This window comes from Phyllobates terribilis, unplaced genomic scaffold, assembly GCF_046119375.1.
Source record: "Phyllobates terribilis strain yellow unplaced genomic scaffold, ASM4611937v1 Scaffold_13__5_contigs__length_258822181, whole genome shotgun sequence".
In the NCBI taxonomy this organism is placed as follows: Eukaryota; Metazoa; Chordata; class Amphibia; order Anura; family Dendrobatidae; genus Phyllobates; species Phyllobates terribilis.
In genome coordinates this window covers 41967149-41986466 of record NW_027362773.1, presented here as the reverse complement: position 1 = coordinate 41986466, position 19318 = coordinate 41967149, and the positions used below count along the sequence as shown (strand labels likewise).

Sequence of the window (19318 nt, the reverse complement as noted above, 5' to 3'; positions counted from 1 at the left end):
GTATATATACAGTACAGACCAAAAGTTTGGACACATCTTCTCATTTAAAGATTTTTCTGTATTTTCATGACTTTGAAAAGTGTACATTCACACTGAAGGCATCAAAACTATGAATTAACACATGTGGAATTATATACTTAACAAAAAAGTGTGAAACAACTGAAAATATGTCTTATATTCTAGGTTCTTCAAAGTAGCCACCTTTTGCTTTGATGACTGCTTTGCACAATCTTGGCATTCTCTTGATGAGCTTCAAGAGGTAGTCACCGGAAATGGTTTTCACTTCACAGGTGTGCCCTGTCAGGTTTAATAAGTGGGATTTCTTGCCTTATAAATGGGGTTGGGACCATCAGTTGTGTTGTGCAGAAGTCAGGTGGACACACAGCTCATAGTCCTACTGAATAGACTGTTAGAATTTGTATTATGGCAAGAAAAAAGCAACTAAGTAAAGAAAAATGAGTGGCCATCGTTACTTTAAAAAATGAAGGTCAGTCAGTCCGAAAAATTGGGCAAACTTTGAATGTGTCCCCAAGTGCAGTTGCAAAAACCATCAAGCGCTACAAAGAAACAGGCTCACATGAGGACCGCCCCAGGAAAGGAAGACCAAGAGTCACCTCTGCTTCAGAGGATAAGTTTATCCGAGACACCAGCCTCAGAAATCGCAGGTTAACAGCAGCTCAGATTAGAGACCAGGTCAATGCCACACAGAGTTCTAGCAGCAGACACATCTCTACAACAACTGTTAAGAGGAGACTTTGTGCAGCCGGCCTTCATGGTAAAATAGCTGCTAGGAAACCACTGCTAAGGACAGGCAACAAGCAGAAGAGACTTGTTTGGGCTAAAGAACACAAGAAATGGACATTAGACCAGTGGAAATCTGTGCTTTGGTCTGATGAGTCCAAATTTGAGATCTTTGGTTCCAACCACCGTGTCTTTGTGCGACGCAGAAAAGGTGAACGGATGGACTCTGCATGCCTGGTTCCCACCGTGAAGCATAGAGGAGGAGGTGTGATGGTGTGGGGGTGCTTTGCTGGTGACACTGTTGGGGATTTATTCAAAATTGAAGGCATACTGAACCAGCATGGCTACCACAGCATCTTGCAGCAGCATGCTATTCCATCCAGTTTGCGTTTAGTTGGACCATCATTTATTTTTCAACAGGACAATGACCCCAAACACACCTCCAGGCTGTGTAAGGGCTATTTGACCAAGAAGGAGAGTGATGGGGTGCTACGCCAGATGACCTGGCCTCCACACTCACCAGACCTGAACCCAATCGAGATGGTTTGGGGTGAGCTGGACCGCAGAGTGAAGGCAAAAGGGCCAACAAGTGCTAAGCATCTCTGGGAACTCCTTCAAGATTGTTGGAAGACCATTTCCGGTGACTACCTCTTGAAGCTCATCAAGAGAATGCCAAGAGTGTGCAAAGCAGTCATCAAAGCAAAAGGTGGCTACTTTGAAGAACCTAGAATATAAGACATATTTTCAGATGTTTCACACTTTTTTGTTAAGTATATAATTCCACATGTGTTAATTCATTATTTTGATGCCTTCCGTGTGAATGTACAATTTTCAAAGTCATGAAAATACAGAAAAATCTTTAAATGAGAAGGTGTGTCCAAACTTTTGGTCTGTACTGTATATATATATATATATATATGTATATATATAGATATATATATATACAGTACAGACCAACAGTTTGGACACACCTACTCATTTAAAGATTTTTCTGTATTTTCATGAGTATGAAAATTGTACATTCACAATGAAGGCATCAAAACTATGAATTAACACATGTGGAATTATATACTTAGCAAAAAAGTGTGAAACAACTGAAAATATGTCTTATATTCTAGGTTCTTCAAAGTAGCCACCTTTTGCTTTGATGACTGCTTTGCACACTCTTGGCATTCTCTTGATGAGCTTCAAGTGGTAGTCACCGGAAATGGTTTTCACTTCACAGGTGTGCCCTGTCAGGTTTAATAAGAGGGATTTCTTGCCTTATAAATGGGGTTGGGACCATCAGTTGTGTTGTGCAGAAGTCTGGTGGATACACAGCTGATAGTCCTACTGAATAGACTGTTAGAATTTGTATTATGGCAAGAAAAAAGCAGCTAAGTAAAGAAAAACGAGTGGCCATCATTACTTTAAGAAATGAAGGTCAGTTAGAGCGAAAAATTGGGCAAACTTTGAAAGTGTCCCCAAGTGCAGTTGCAAAAACCATCAAGCGCTACAAAGAAACTAGCTCACATGAGGACCGCCCCAGGAAAGGAAGACCAAGAGTCACCTCTGCTTCTGAGGATAAGTTTATCCGAGTCACCAGCCTCAGAAATCGCAGGTTACCAGCAGCTCAGATTAGAAACCAGGTCAATGCCACACAGAGTTCTAGCAGCAGACACATACCTTCAACAACTGTTAAGAGGAGACTTTGTGCAGTAGGCCTTCATGGTAAAATAGCTGCTAGGAAACCACTGCTAAGGACAGGAAGCAAGCAGAAGAGACTTGTTTGGGCTAAAGAACACAAGGAATTGACATTGGACCAGTGGAAATCTGTGCTTTGGTCTGATGAGTCCAAATTTGAGATCTTTGGTTCCAACCACCGTGTCTTTGTGCGACGCAGAAAAGGTGAACGGATGGACTCTACATGCCTGGTTCCCACCGTGAAGCATGGAGGAGGAGGTGTGATAGTGTGGGAGTGCTTTGCTGGTGACACTGTTGGGGATTTATTCAAAATTGAAGGCATACTGAACCAGCATGGCTACCACAGCATCTTGCAGCGGCATGCTATTCCATCCGGTTTGCGTTTAGTTGGCCCATCATTTATTTTTCAACAGGACAATGACCCCAAACACACCTCCAGGCTGTGTAAGGGCTATTTGACCAAGAAGGAGAGTGATGGGGTGCTACGCCAGATGACCTGGCCTCCACAGTCATCAGACCTGAACCCAATCGAGATGGTTTAGGGTGAGCTGGACAGCAGAGTGAAGGCAAAAGGGCCAACAAGTGCTAAGCATCTCTGGGAACTCCTTCAAGATTGTTGGAAGACCATTTCCGGTGACTACCTCTTGAAGCTCATCAAGAGAATGCCAAGAGTGTGCAAAGCAGTCATCAAAGCAAAAGGTGGCTACTTTGAAAATATGTCTTACATTCTAGGTTCTTCAGTTGTTTCACACTTTTTTGTTAAGTATATAATTCCACATGTGTTAATTCATAGTTTTGATGCCTTCAGTGTGAATGTACAATTTTCATAGTCATGAAAATACAGAAAAATCTTTAAATGAGAAGGTGTGTCCAAACTTTTGGTCTGTACTGTATATATATATATGCACATACATTAATGTCAGAAAAAGGCATGATTGTCAAACTGAGCGTGGTATGTTATCTACCTAAACAATATGTGGTTTCTCAGTAGAAATCGGCATCTATTGTTTGAACTCATGCAAATTTGTGGGGCTTATAGGAAGTATATATTAATAGACTGTCTGCTATGTGAGCAGGCTATACCATAAGAATAAATGTTAATATTTAATAACCTTTAGTATTTAGTAGCATTTGCTAAGATTGAACCCCTTTACACAAATGGAAGTATCTGTAAGTCATCTCATCTCACAAAAATAATGAAATAATAAGTATTCAAAAGTCATATGTATCCCAAAGTGTTATCAATAAAGATTACAGCTTGTTATTAGTGTTGAGCATTCCGATACTGAAATATCGGGTATCGACCGATATTCGCGGTATCGGAGTTCCGATACTGAGTTCCGATACTTTTAGAATATCGAATACCGGAATCGGAGGTTCCCATAATGCCTGCGCTCTGTAGTGTCTCTGAAGGATGACAAGCTGGATGGCAGCGCACAGCTTACTGTACTTGTCATTTAGTGTTAAAGGATTTATTAAAAAAAATAATAGTGTTTTCATGCACCGTCTCTTTAAAAAAGTCGGCCGGCAATTCAGCATCGGTACCCGACAATTTAGAATAGAAAGAATAGAGCATCACACATATATTAGATACATAGAAACATGTCAGTCACATATATAAGAAGTACAGTGATAGTGTTGATTACTGTACTTGTCATTTAGTGTTAAAATAAAGGATTTATTTAAAAAAAAATTGGCGTGGGGTTCCCCGTAATTTTAGTCTCTAGCGGAAGTTAAGCAGACGGCTGGGGCAGATGTTTGAAGCCTGGGAAGGGGGTAATACCCACGGAGCTTCTCAGGCTACTAATATCAGCCCCCAGCTGAATACCTAGCCTTTGCTAGCTATTAAAATGGGGGACCCCACGTCATTTTTTGGGGGGGTCCCCCATTTAAATAGCTAGCAAAGGCTAGGCAGACAGCTCGGGGCTGATATTAATAGCCCAGGAAGGGTGCCATGAATATTGGCCCCCTCCCAGGCTAGAAACACCAGCCGTCAGCCGCCCCAGAAATGGCGCATCCATAGGATGCGCCAATTCTGGCACTTAGCCTCGCTCTTCCCACTGCCCTGTAGCGGTGGCAGTGGGGTAATAGGGCTAGGGTTGATGTCAGCTTATAATGCCAGCTGACATCAAGCCCAGGTTAGTAATGGAGAGGCGTCTATAAGACACCCCCATTACTAACTCCATAGTCAAAGTTAAAAAAAAACACAAACACTCAGAATAAAGTCCTTTAATTGAAATAAACACACAATTCTTTATTGTTCTCAATTAAACCAAAATGAACCAAAATAAAGGGGTTAGGGCCAGCTTGGCATTATCAGCTGGCCCTAAGCCTGAAATTCATGGGGTCACGCCAATATTGGACATGACTGCCATGAATTTCTAGTAAAGTATTTAAAAAAACACAACACCCAGAATAAAGTCCTTTAATTGAAATAAACACACAATTTTTTAATGTTCTAAATTAAACCATACTTACCATCACGCCCATTCCAGCTGAAGCCAATGTCTTCTGCAATAAAAGTAAAATAATAAAGCAACCTCATCTTTACCTTTCCATGGTTCACACGACGGCTCTAGCTCTGCTACATTCACATGACAGGCTGGATCGCAGCCGAGGTCATGTCCAATGAACTCAGCTCACCTCATGCATGTCACTGACAGCGTGGGAAAATTCTCCTGCGCTCAGCACTTGAGCAGGAGAATTCTCCCACGCTAGTATGGCATTGAGATGACAGGCTGGATCGCAGCTGAACGCTGTCATCCAGCTTGTCATCCTTCAGAGACTCTGCAGAGCGCAAGCATGCCATCCCAGCGTGGGAGAATTCTCCTGCTGAAGCTGGTCCTAACCCCTTTATTACCCAGTGAGCCACCGCACCAGGGCCCTGGATGAGTTGGGTACAGCGCCAGAAGATGGCGCTTCTATGAACGCGCCATTTTCTGAGGTGGCTGCGGACTGCAATTTGCAGCGGGGGTTGGGGGCAGAAAGCTTGGGCCTCCCTGCGCTGCGGATTCCAGCCCCCAGCTGCCTAGATGTACCTGGCTGGACACAAAAATAGGGCGAAGCCCCACGTATTTTTTTTTTTTAATTATTTCATGAAATTCATGAAATAATTTAAAAAAAAAAGGCTTCCCTATATTGTTGTGTCTGGCCAGGTACAAACAGGCAGCTGGTGGTTGGGGGCAGCCCGTTCCTGCCTGCTGTACCTGGCTGGACACAAAAATAGGGCGAAGCCCCACGGCAATTTTTTTAAAATTATTTCATGGCGTGATACAAAATGACACCGATGTTTAAAAAAAAAAAAGCTGTCATACCCCTTCGCTGACTGGTAAAGATTGTGGCTCTCAAAATATGGTGACACAAAAAAAATGTTTTCCTTCAAAAAGTCTATGTACAAAAATGATATAGCATAAATAAAACTACTGTACATATATTTGTCATAGTCATAATTGTATAGACCTACAGAATAAAGTTAATACCATATTTGTACAGCATAGCGAATAATGTAACATTTAAAATGTGAAAACAGTGGCAAAAGTGCTGTTTTGTTTATATTCCTTCCTATAAAGGAAAGGTTGAAACTGGCTGTGATGCCAATAGTTTAATCTTCCTGTAGCCGGCATACAGAGAACACAGTTTATTCCTATGTTCTACCTATACACTCCAAAAAGTAACATTAGACAACACTGATCTCTACTCCGCAGATAACATACACTACTCATTTTGACAATCGTGTATTTTTATTAAACTAATTCTTGCATATATTTATGTACACAGTCACATAGTATGGCTGAAAAAAGACACGTCCATTGAATTCAACTGATAGACCCTTTCCCTTTATCCTTTCCTATGTACAAGCACAATGCATAATCCAGTTTGCCCTAAAAATCCCTTCTGATTCCAATTGACTCTCTACTGGAAGAAGACTTTCAGAAAACAGCTTTACACATTTATATAAACAATCATTTTCTTCTAACAAAGCATTTAAGCCTTTTTTCTTAAAACATTCACGGTTCCTGCTGTGTCCAGCTCCTGAGGTAGACTATTCCACATATTAATAGTTATCATAGTAAGGCTGTGTGCCCACGATGCGTTTTTAATGCGTTTCCGCAGCATTTTTGCAGCTGCGGAAATGCATTAAAAACGCATTAAAAACGCATGGTAGAAGGTCTGCCATGTTCCCCAATGATAATCCGCATGTGCTGTGCACATGCTACGGAAATTTCCGCTGCGGATTATCATTGCGGAAAAAACGCAGCACTACCAATTATTTTGCGGAAGTGCTGCGTCTTCGCCACCATTGACTTGCATTAGACCGCATGGATTACGCATCACTGTATATGTAGATGCGTAATCCACGTGTTCCAATGTGCAAACGGTACCCGGGTGTAGATGAGAGGAGAGTCTCATCCACACCCAGGTACCATTAAAAAATCTGTAAAAAAAGAATAAAATAAATGTATATTTACCTTCTGTCGTCCCGCGCTGCGCTCCTACTTGCTTCCCAGCACTTTGCAGTGAATTGAAGGACCTGCGCTGACGTCAGAGTCATGTGACGGGTCACGCGACGCTGACGTCGGCAGGTCTTTTTTCAATTCACTGCTGCCGGCAGCCGGGACCGAGCGAAACAAGCCAGTGCGGGCCATCGGAGGGTAAGTATATACACTCTCTCGGGTCACACTATATAAATCCATGCTGGTTGCATTGATTTATATAGTGTGACCTAGTTGTCACAAGCACATTCCAAGTGATGCTAATCGCTTGGAAAGCTCTTGTCAATCCACATGCGGAAATGTCAGTGAATAACGCTTCATTTCCGCATGTCCCTGGCAGGTAAACGCATGTACAATCCGCATGCGTCTTTTTCTGCCAGGGTGATGCAGAAACGCTCAGGAAAAAATCCTGAGCATTTCTGCATCATGGGCACACAGCCTTAAGGAGACTTTTCTCCTCTGGAGATTGAACCCTTTATTCTCCAGATGTAGGGAATACCTCATTGTCTTCTGTGGGGGTTTTACATGAAACGACGTTTGACCATACTTTTTTTTTTTACTAAACTCTCCCCTCTACAATCTGTCCTGAATGCAGCAGCCAGAATCATATTCCTTTCCAACTGCTACACCGATGCCTCTACCCTGTGCCAGTCATTGCACTGGTTGCCCATCCGCTACAGAGTTCAATATAAACGTATCTCTCACCCAAAAAGAGCTCCATGGTTCAGCACTGCCCTAAATCTCCTCCCTCATTTCAGTCTATCACCCTTCCCATGCCATCCATTCTTCTAAAGATCTAAGACTAACATCCTTAAAGGGGATTTTCCACAAACAAAAGTTCATTTTAAAAATTGTCTGTGTCTGACCGTGTACAGAACATACCACAGCTCCTGGGCATGGGGGGGGGGGGGCAAAAGAGTATACAGGTATTACAGCTGGGGATCACAGAGGATTCATTTTGTGAGGTAAAACATTTCACTGCCTGTTTTTAAACAATATTTTACCTCACAAAATGAATCCGCTATTGCAATACCCTGCACACGGAGACATAGCTTATCAGAAGAACTATGCTACATTTCTAATTTGCTATATATTGGGATAGGATCTTGGAGATGGGAATACCCATTTAAGGATATTCCACTGAATGAAACATGAATGATTTTACTGACCTGGTTTCATTTTGTAATAAAAAGTGTTTTCTGGCTGATTCATCAAATCCACAAGCTCCTTCAGAGCAGAGTAAAATGGTTGCACTTTTTCAACAGGTACATTAAGGATAGAGTCCCTGGTTGCATTGTTGAAATTAATTCTCAGAAGATCACCATTAGGGTCCAATCTGTAATACAGCAGAAATGTTATTGTCTAAAATACATTTAAAGAGATTTTTTAATTTGGAAACCCCATTTTCAAAAACTCGTTTAATGAATTTTGAATTGATACAGAGGTCCTCTCTTTAGGATCCTTATCTCTGGCAGAATAAAGATTGACCTGTATCTAGAGATGAGCGTTGTTCTACTCGAACTGTTCGCCAATCTCAAATTCGAGCTGTTTTGGGCGGTGTTCGAGCCGGTCGGCGAACACGAACAATTTGAGAAAAATTCGGCTGTTCGAGGTTATGTTCGATAACTGTTCGTGCACCAAAATCATAACTGGATTTTTTCTCAGTAATGATGAAAATTAATGTTAATACGCAGTTTGAGTGTACAGCGGGGCGGGGGGAGGGGCAGGGGATGGATCTCTGCAGGAACAATGAAGATCTCCATTTTTTTTTCTCTTTCCCGCATTTGCAGTGGGGAGGTGCAATCTGTCAGCCTATCAGCAGCGCACACACGGAGCGAAGTGCTTTTTTTCACACAAGCAAGGGCATGTGTGATTGGCAGTGTATGTCACATGTCCTTGCCCTATAAGACCAAGCCATTTTCCCCGTCGCCACCATTTTCTCACTGCTGCAGCTGCGTGTTAGACGGCACCGCTGTTGCTGTGTGCGCTATACCTTGTTAATTTCAAGCCAATTTTCGCACAAATATACAGATAGCTTGGGAGTAGGGAATAGTTGTGATTGCAGTCCTTTTAAGGACTAGGTTACAGCATTTCCTACGACTTTTATCAGGGAGGTCTGTGCTCTTAAATAGATAGGTTGTGGGAGTAAAGACTAATTGTAATTTGAGTCCTTTTCAGGACTAGGTTACATGAGTTCCTATCAGTTTTTGCCAGGCAGGTCTGTGCCAGTGCTGTGCAAGTTTTTTTCACAGCATTTGGCTGAATCTAGCAAAGCTAATCCTTTTTGGCCTATTGCAGAGTGTGTTAGTCAGTGGAGTAGCCTATCTGTGTTGCAAGATATAACACCTGTGTATAGAATACCAATTTTTTTACTGCACCTAGTGAAGTAAAATCTTTTGGGCATAGCATCATTCTATTAGTCCATCTATACTGACCTCCATCAGGTTGCAAACTGAATATAATTTTTTTCTGCATCTAGCTCTGAAAAAATATTTGGGCTTCTAGCGGTGTGTGGGACTTGGTCTATTAGTCCATCTATACTGACCTCCATCAGGTTGCAAATTAAAAATAATTTTTTTCTGCATCTACCTCTGAAAAAATATTTGGGCTTCTAGCAGTGTGTGGGACTTGGTCTATTAGTCCATCTATACTGACCTCCATCAGGTTGCAAATTAAAAATAATTTTTTTCTGCATCTAGCTCTGAAAAAATATTTGGGCTTCTAGCAGTGTGTGGGACTTGGTCTATTAGTCCATCTATACTGACCTCCATCAGGTTGCAAATTAAAAATAATTTTTTTCTTCATTTATCTCTGAAAAAATATTTGGGCTTCTAGCAGCGTGTGGGACTTGTTCTATTAGTCCATCTATACTGACCTCCATCAGGTTGCAAATTAAAAATAATTTTTTTCTGCATCTAGCTCTGAAAAAATATTTGGGCTTCTAGCAGTGTGTGGGACTTGGTCTATTAGTCCATCTATACTGACCTCCATCAGGTTGCAAATTAAAAATAATTTTTTTCTGCATCTAGCTCTGAAAAAATATTTGGGCTTCTAGCAGTGTGTGGGACTTGGTCTATTAGTCCATCTATACTGACCTCCATCAGGTTGCAAATTGAATAAAAAAAATTTCTGCATCTAGCTCTGAAAAAATATTTGGGCTTCTAGCGGTGTGTGGGACTTGGTCTATTAGTCCATCTATACTGACCCCCATCAGGTTGCAAATTAAAAATAATTTTTTTCTGCATCTAACCCAGCCAATAGTTTTGGCCTAATACCACAGTTTGGCCACTCAGCTCTGCTCGGTTACCATCCATTGTTTTTTTGTGCAAACAACTCCAGAGTTGTGAATTAGTTAACCACCAAAATGAGTGGAAAAAGGCCTGCTGCTGGTGGAAAGGGGAATAGGCGTGTTGGGAAGGGGAAAAAAGGTTGTGTCCGTGGGGTAGGTGCAGAAGAAAGACCATCTTCCAGCCAAACTAAAATGTCTACTTCTTTTAGCGGACAATGTGATAAGATCCCTTTCTTACGGCCACGCCAATCGCTACAAATTCCAGATGAGGCACAAAAACAGCAGGTGCTTCAACGGATATCAAGTGCTCCTTTAAGTGGGCTCTCCTCCACATCAACTTCAACATCACAAATACTCCAGTCCTCAAAGGTGTCACCCAAATCGCACTTGCTTCCTCACAGCTCCCAAATCTCCAGCTGCCCGTCTGAGTGTGAGGTAGAACAGATGGTTGAGTCTGCAGAGCTGTTTACTCATACTATAGCCTGGGAATCAGAGGTCGACTCCAGCGCTTCTGTGAATCCAGACGAGGAAATGATCTGCACTGATGCCCAGAATCTTTATGAGTCGGATCCAGGACCAGACGCAGAAGGTTCTGACCATAATGTAGACCCTCATTCCCAAACTGTAACTCCTGTTAGTGGAGACAATGAGGAAGACGATGATAAGACTCAAATACCTGATTGGAGCGACAACTTTAGTTTTTTGTCAGGGCAGGAACAGGTTGGCTCTGAGGACGACGGGTGTGATAACGCACAGGGTGATGATGATGAGGTCGGAGATCCCACTTACTGTCAACCCACAGTCAGCCAAGAGATGAGGTCAGCAGAGGAGGTGGAGGAAGATGCTAGTGACGACGAGGTCAGGTTGCGCCTTCCTGGACAGAGACGTAGTACTGGAAGCACGTCAACAACTGCATCCTCAAACACAACTCTGCCTCTCACCACAAGTCGTGGTGGCTCTTCAGGTCGCATGGGTGCTAAGCCTTGCATAGCCTGGGCATTTTTTCAGATCGATAAAGATGACCCAACTCGTGTTATCTGTAACATTTGTCAGCAAAAGTTAAGTAGAGGCCAAAAAATACATAGTTTGAGTACTTCATGCATGAACCGGCACATGGACATGAAGCATAAGTTGCAGTGGGAAGCTCAGTGTGCTACAATGCGGCCTAGCCGGCCGGGCCAATCACCGTCTGCCATATCTTGTGCATCCGCGGCCTCTTCATCCTCTGTGACTGGGGGGACAGCAGTCACACCTGTTTTGGGGCGCAGACCTGCCACCTCTTTACCCGCAACAGCCAGCGTGATTGGCAGGTCATCATTTTCTTTGGAGGTGGTAACACCAGCTGGTGTTGAGCGCTGTCCGACATCGATAGCACCACCTTTGGATCAAGGCAACCTAACATGTCCGCCTGCATCTTCCTCACAGACCGGCAGTTTGCCGGGGACACCCTTATCAACCCCGTCTAAGCACAATAGCCAGCCCTCGGTCCCTCAGATGTGGACAAGTAAAAGACCATTTCCTCCTAGCCATGAGAAAGCTAAGAGGTTGAATTTCACCATCTGCAAGCTCTTGGCTACAGAAATGCTGCCTTTCCGCCTGGTGGACACAGAGGATTTTCGAGACCTTATGTCCGTCGCAGTGCCCCAGTACCAGATGCCCAGTCGGCACTACTTCTCAAAGAAAGGTGTGCCTGCGCTCCACCAGCATGTCTCACACAACATCACCGCTTCTTTGAGAAACTCTGTGTGTGACAGGGTGCATTTCACCACAGACACTTGGACGAGTAGGCATGGACAGGGGCGTTACATGTCGCTGACTGGGCACTGGGTAACTATGGTGACAGCAGGACAAGGGGCTGCTGTCCAAGTCTTGCCGTCCCCACGAGTTGTGCGTCAATCCTCTTTATGTCAAAGTTCCTCCACTGCTTCTGCCTCCTCAACCTCCTCTCGGTCTTCCACCTGCACCCAAAGCCTGTCTGGTCATGCCACAAGCTTTCTAACTGCGCAGAAGGGATCCTGCACACCTCCTTACTATGCTGGCAGTAGGGCTCAACGTCATCAGGCGGTTTTTACATTGAAATGTCTGGGAAATGTGAGTCACACAGCTGAGGAGTTGTGGTCAGCTCTGGAGAACCAATTTCATGAATGGTTGTCTCCACTGGACCTGAAACCAGGGAAGGCCGTGTGCGACAATGCTGCAAACCTGGGTGCGGCCCTTCGCCGGGGCAATGTCACACACGTGCCTTGTATGGCTCACGTGTTGAACCTGGTTGTCCAGCAATTTTTAGCCCACTATCCCAGACTAGATGGCCTTCTGCAGAGGGCACGGTCGCTGTGTGCTCACTTCCGCCGTTCGCATCCCGCAGCTCAGCGACTTACATCTCTACAGAAGTCGTTGGGCCTGCCACTTCACCGGCTAAAATGCGATGTGCCTACCCGGTGGAATTCAACTCTGCACATGTTGCAGCGACTGTGGCAGCACCGACAAGCCCTGGTGCAATACGTTCTGACGTATAGCCTGGGCCAACGAGATTCAGAGGTGGGGCAAATCACGCTGGAGGAGTGGTCTCAGATCAGGGACCTATGCACCCTTCTGCACAGTTTTGAAATGGCGACGAAGATGTTTAGTGCTGACGATGCCATTATCAGCATGACTATTCCGGTGATTTACATGCTGGAGCACATGTTAAACAGAATTCGGAGTCAGGTGGTGGCACAAGAGGAGGTGGAGGAAGTAGAGGAGGAGGAGTTGTATGCGGAAGGGCTAACATCTGCAAGGTCCAGACGGTCGGCAGCACCAAGGCGGCAGGCATGTGAGGGTGGGGGAGATGGTTTTACCAGGGCGCATGGTAGCAGCCAAACTAGTGAGGAAGGTGCAGGAGCCCAGGAAGAAGTGGAGGACGAACTGATGGAAGACTCATCAGATGAGGGAGACCTTGATCACATTTCTGTTGTGCGAGGTTGGGGGGAGAGGACAGAGGAAGGAAGCATGATTGTTACCTCGCCACCAACACAACAGGGACTTGGTGCTCCTGGATGCGCAACACACATGAGTGCCTTCTTGCTGCACTACCTGCAACATGACCCTCGAATTGTGAGAATTAGAAATAATCCTGGCTACTGGGTTGCCACACTGTTAGATCCCCGGTACAAAAGTAAATTTGCAGAAATTATTCCTGCCATAGAAAGGGATGCACGCATGCAGGAGTATCAGCAGAGACTGTTGCAGAATCTTACATGTGCTTTTCCACAAAATACCAGTGGTGCACGTAGTGAATCTCACAGTTCCAACTTGCCAACCGTGGGACCGTCAAGTGTTCAGCACTCAAACCGTAACAGAACCACAGTATCTGCTGGTAACATCAATTTTGCGGAATCATTTCACCACTTTTTTAGCCCATCCTTTGCAAGGCCACAGGAGACAAGAAGTCTGACACATAGTCAACGCCTAGAGACGATGGTACAGGAGTATCTCCAAGTAAACATTGAAGCCACGACTGTGTCACTGGACCCTTGCTCTTTTTGGGCTTCCAATCTGGATAAATGGCCGGAGCTAGCCACTTACGCCTTGGAGATCTTGTCATGCCCCGCAGCCAGCGTTCTGTCTGAACGTGTGTTCAGCGCTGCTGGTGGTGTGCTGACAGATAAGCGCACGCGGCTCTCCACTGATAATGTAGACAGACTCACGTTCATAAAGATGAACAAATCATGGATCCGAAACGACTTTTCTACCCCTGTGTCATCCTGGGGAGAGTAAAAGCTTGATGATTGGTTAAAATCACCCTACCAACCGTTTTAAGCTTTCAAATTACTAATCATGTTTATCTGTATCTTGACTGGAAAATAATTTGGGCTTTGTAGCAGTGTGCAGCACTGATCCTATTAGGCCATCTATACTAAAGCTTCACCAGATTTAAAATTAAAAATAATTTTTAGCTGCATCTAGCCCGGAAAATAATTTTGGGGCTCCGAGATGCGCAAGGCACATAAGTGCCTTCTTGCTGCACTACCTGCAGCATGACCCTCATATTGTCAGAATTCGAAGTAATCATGACTACTGGGTTGCCACACTCTTAGATCCCCCAAACTTTTCGATCAACCTTTTCATTTTAATAAAGACCAAAAAAATGGTCATTTTTGAAATTATAAGCATTAGCAGGTTGTCAGAAACTGAAATCAAACAGTTTTCAACTCAAAACTTTATTCTAGGTGATGTTACATTTTCACATAGGACCCCTTGTTCGAAAGGAGCTTCTGAACTCTCTCGTCCATTGAATTTGTCAGGTTTTGGATGGTTTCTGCTTCAATTGTTTTGCATGAGGACAGAATACCCTCCCAGAGCTGTTGCTTAGATGTGAACTGCCTCCCGCCATCATAGACACTCCTTTTAATGATGCTCCAAAGGTTCTGAATGGGGTAGAGGTCAGGGGAGCATGGGGGTCACACCATAAGTTTGTCCCCTTTTATGCCCATATCAGCCAGAGATGCAGATGTTTTATGTGCAGCATGAGATGGTGCATTATCATGCAGAAAAATGATCTTGCTGTGAAATACACGGTTCTTCTTCTTGAACCATGGCAGGAAGTGCTGTTTGAGAAAATCCACATACATTATGGAGTTCATCTTTAGCGCCTTCAGGGATCCTAAAGGGGCCGACAATCTCTCTCCCCATGATTCCAGCCCAAAACATTACTCCACCTCCTCCTTGTTGGCGCTGTAGCCGTGTTTGCGTGGGGTGTCCATCAACCAGCCATCCTCCACTCCATCCATCTGGACCATCGAGCGCTGCACGGCACTCATCCGTGAACAAAACAGTTTTGAAATCAGTCTTCATGTAATGTTTGGCCCACTGGAGCCGTTTCTGCTTGTGTGAAGTGGATAGAGGAGGTCGACAGGATGGCGCATGCACAGCTGCAAACCTCTGAAGGACCCTGCATCTTGTTGTTCGGGGGACGTTGGAGGCACAAGCAGCTTCAAAAACTTGTCTGCTGCTATGACAAGGCTTTTTTGCCGCTGCTCTTTCAACCTGACGTAATTGCCTGTAGGAAAGAGTCCTCAATTTGCCCTTATCAGCACGCACACGTGTGTACTGTGAATCAGCTACATACTTCTTGATTGCCAGGACACTTCATCCTGATCATCGCACAATGTTGATTGTAGTCATGCCTTGACCTAAACACTCCACAATTTGTTGCTTCTCAGCAGCCGACACATCCTTTTTCTTTCCCATTTTGGCAGAAAATGTAGGCTGCTTAATAATGTGAGAGAGCCTTCTTAAGTAGTCTTGCCTTTCATTGGACACACCTGCCAAACTAATTAGCACAGGTGTCTGCAATTGCTTACAGTGATATAAAGAGCCCTGACACACATCACCATCAATGAGTTTAACTGACAAACAAACAAATTCTTCCCTTATCACTCCTAAACACTTTTTGGATAATAATTTGGAACGCAGTGTACATGTGCTTTTCCACAAAACACCAGTGGTTCACATAGTGAATCTTACAGTTCTAACTTGCCAACCGTGGTCTGTATGGAGTTGTTCAATAAAGGGCCCAAAATTAAGATAACATAGATGGGAGAGGTCTCTATGAATAGGAATTCCTAAGTATTTGATACCCTGTGAGGGCCAGGCAAAGGGAAAGTTGGACTGGATGGAATCCTATATGGATTTGGGGAGGGAGACATCGAGGGCCTCAGACTTCGCTGCATTGATTTTAAAATTTTACCATGTAACAAAGTGATCTATTTCAGCCATAACAGCATGGATGGATATATGTGATTGAGTGATATATACTAGGACATCATCAGCAAATAGAGAGCACTTGTACTCGGTGCCTCCCACCTCAATCCACCTAATATTGGGGTTATGGCGAATTGATGAGAGCAGGTGCTCCGTCACTAGGATGTATAAGAGAGGGGACAGAGGACATCACTGCCTTGTCCCATTGGTGATTGTGAAAGGTGATGAAAATGTTCTGACGCACCCCCTGGGCCTTGGGACACCCGGAGCCGGACCCTTTTTGGTGGATGCTGGTGGTTGTAGTCTTCGTGGCGGCGACCCAGTTCCGTGGCTCAGGGCGGTCAAACCAGTGGCGGAACTATTTATGTGGTTTTCATGTTTAAATGTCCGACTACGCCACCCGTGGATTGCGGTAAGAGTGAACCGCCGCTACAGGGCAGACCACTGAGGCTGGTGTTGTGGGTGCAGCAGAGCGTAGCATAACTCCCCACGGGAGGAGTATAGCCTCAGGGCAGTGTATGCGGAGGATGGGGGTGATGGTGCAGGGCAGCAGCAGTAACGACACGGAGTCAGTGATGCAGTTCAGGGCCTTTACTCACAGTTCTTATTATCCAGACCACGTCTGCAGGTAACGGCTGCCCACGTCGTACTGTGCTCACCAGGTGAGGGGCTCAGACAACTCCCAGATAACTTTGGAGCACTTCACAGGACCCCCTTTGTGTGTCCTTTGTCTGGCCTTTCTTACCAACACTTCTGTCCGGCTGCCTCGGGCCTCCTCTTGGTAAACTTGGCGCCAGTTTCCCTGACCCTATGTGGTGCCTTCCTAGCGGGTGTAGCGAGGGGCTGCGCCACATAAAATGTCAGAGCCTCCGGTTTCTAGCTGAGGGTCGTTTCCTGCCTCCACTAGTTCGGGGACCGGTCTCCCCCTTTGGCCTGACCCCTCCACGCAGGTGGATTCGGGCGTGCGGTGGCGACTCGCCCGTCCGCACCCCTGGGATCCCTTCATTCCTCGTTCCTGGAGCCTTCTCCGCTCCTCTTCCTTCCTTCTCCCTCTTCCAGGCCTGGGCCTCTGTTACTAGGCCCGCCTCCGGAGCAGAGCTCATGCAGAGCCCCTGCTCCCTGCCACTTCTGCTCAGACTTCTCTGCACTGAACTAAGATGGTGCCCACCTTTTATACTCCCTTCTCAATGCACCCAGGAACTGCTTCCTCCCTGCTCCTGCACTACAGGGTTCCCCTTACTCAGTGTTCCCTCCCCCCACTCCAGCCAGGGACAGGGACTGTCGTGCCCATCTCAGAGGCATATTGGTCACCCTGCCCCACGGCAATGTGGTGTAATGCATGCAGGTGTCGGGTCCTGATCCACACTCCATCCTTACCTGAGAGTGAGATATCACACCTCTGGGTGAGGTGCAATACGTCTTTAGCAACCGAGCCCTCAGGGTGCTACAGTTCCATTTATCTTCAGCCTAGGTGACGTATTGCGATACAGGGCCGAGATTTTGGCTATAAAAGGGTCCCCTAGACCCCTACCCCAAGCTTTTTAAGAGAATCATATATGGCGTGCCAGGAGACTCTATGGAATGCTTTCTCAGCATCCAACGAGAGTATCTAATTACAAATTTTTAACTGCATCTAGCCCAGGAAATACTTTGTGCCTAGTAGCAGTGTCTGCTAGTAAGCGGATTATCCCGGCTGTTAAGCAAGCTGCACCACCTGTAGTTTAGACACTTAATTTTTTCAAAGGAAATGCTTCGGGACCATGGGATACTTAGTGAAGAGCATCAGGAGGCACCCCAAGGCATAGGGGCTGGGACTGGCAGTAGGATGCCTTGCGGTGGACAGCCGAGCTCGATCCTTATAAAAGCTTTTTAACTGCAGCAGCTTTAGTGGACGCTACTGGAGCTGGAATTACCGCGGCTGCTGGCATGAGACTTGCCCTCCAATAGATCCTTGTAAATGGATTTAAAGTGTATTCATTCAAATTAGAGAGACAATTTAAATTAAAAAGCTTAGAGCTGCCTCCACCACAGGGGGGCTCGCTCGACCCACCAGCGGACAGGCACCAGTATTGGGAGAGGGGGGCTGGCCGTCAGGGTTCACCGCGGCTCTGGCACAAACCCGGCGACACGGAGGTGGCACGGGCAGGAGCGGACTGGCCGTGTCGGCTTCTCACTTTTTGGATTTTAGAAGGGCATGACATGCCTATATCTGTGTCTCCCCCTCCTTTTACTCCTCCACCTCTTTTATTTTCGCATGACTATATGTACTTGTCACTTTTCCATGTGTTAGTTATGTCTTCTGAGCAGTTTGCCAGCTTTTGGACACCTTTGAAGGTGTTTTCTATGTGTTTCTATGTGTTTTTGTTTGCCTGCCATTGGTTTTAACGGTGTTCGAAGGTGTTCGACGAACAGTTCGACGAACAGTTCGGCGAACACACGGGTGTTCGACGAACCGAACCGAACTCGAACACTACGGGGGTGGCTCAACACTACCTGTATCACTTAAACACAACAATTTGAATAGGTATCGTGTAAGGCTTGAAGGGGTTGTCCAGTCTAAAATGAAAAATCTGCAGTCACTCTGTGTGACTGCAGACTTTTGAATCCTCCCAGCACACGCACAAGTGCATTAAGCAAGGGCGTGCTCACTTGAAGGGTTCTGCCCAGGTGGATGTATATCGCATACATGACTGTCTTTCCCGGGTCAGAGAACGGCAAATCCCCGCAGTGCACAGTGTGTGCACTGGAAGTATTCAAAAGTCTGCAGTCACACAGTAACCGCAGACTTTTCATTTTACACTGGATAAACCCTTTAACTTCCCCTGTGATAGCAGTGCATGGAAAATTAATACTTTACTGCTGATTTTTTTTCCTTCAGATTAGAGCTGATTATTGGGGGTCCCTAAAAATGGGACAGTTTGTGACCACTTTTTTTTTGTTAAGGTGCAAGCTGCTGCAAAAAAGGGATTTGGAATTGATGTGTACTATGAGTCCTAAAATGGTGTGCCACATGCAAGAATAATATATGGGCCCTTTGCAGTCCAATAATTTATCAGTATACAAATTTTTCCTGCTTTGGTGCTAGATGTGGCCCTCTTCACTCTTGAGCTCCTGTGCAGCTGAACAGGTTACACCAATGGTAAGTCCGCCCCTGGCCTAATAGAGTGATCACTGAGACTATCTAAGTGGAAAGAGCTAGTCACAGAGGAGAAAAAAGGGCAAGGTCATGCATGATTTTTGCCACCATCCCTTCCCCATCGGCATAAAACCACAAAAGGTAGACAAAATACTACTTAATGAAGAACATATACAGTAGGCGACGTCATGGTATTCTCAATCATAGAGAATTGGTGGACAAAAAAAAATCACT

General features: G+C 45.1%; 1 protein-coding gene across 1 annotated transcript in view; it reads right to left on the bottom strand.

Moving 5' to 3' along the window:
• BBOX1 (gamma-butyrobetaine hydroxylase 1) overlaps window positions 1–19318 on the bottom strand; it is a 267776-nt gene that overhangs the window by 6507 nt on the left and 241951 nt on the right. The window contains exon 7 of the mRNA XM_073659436.1: window positions 8087–8253. Within this exon, the coding sequence (XP_073515537.1) occupies window positions 8087–8253 (167 nt within the window). The remainder of the gene's footprint in view (window positions 1–8086; window positions 8254–19318) is intronic.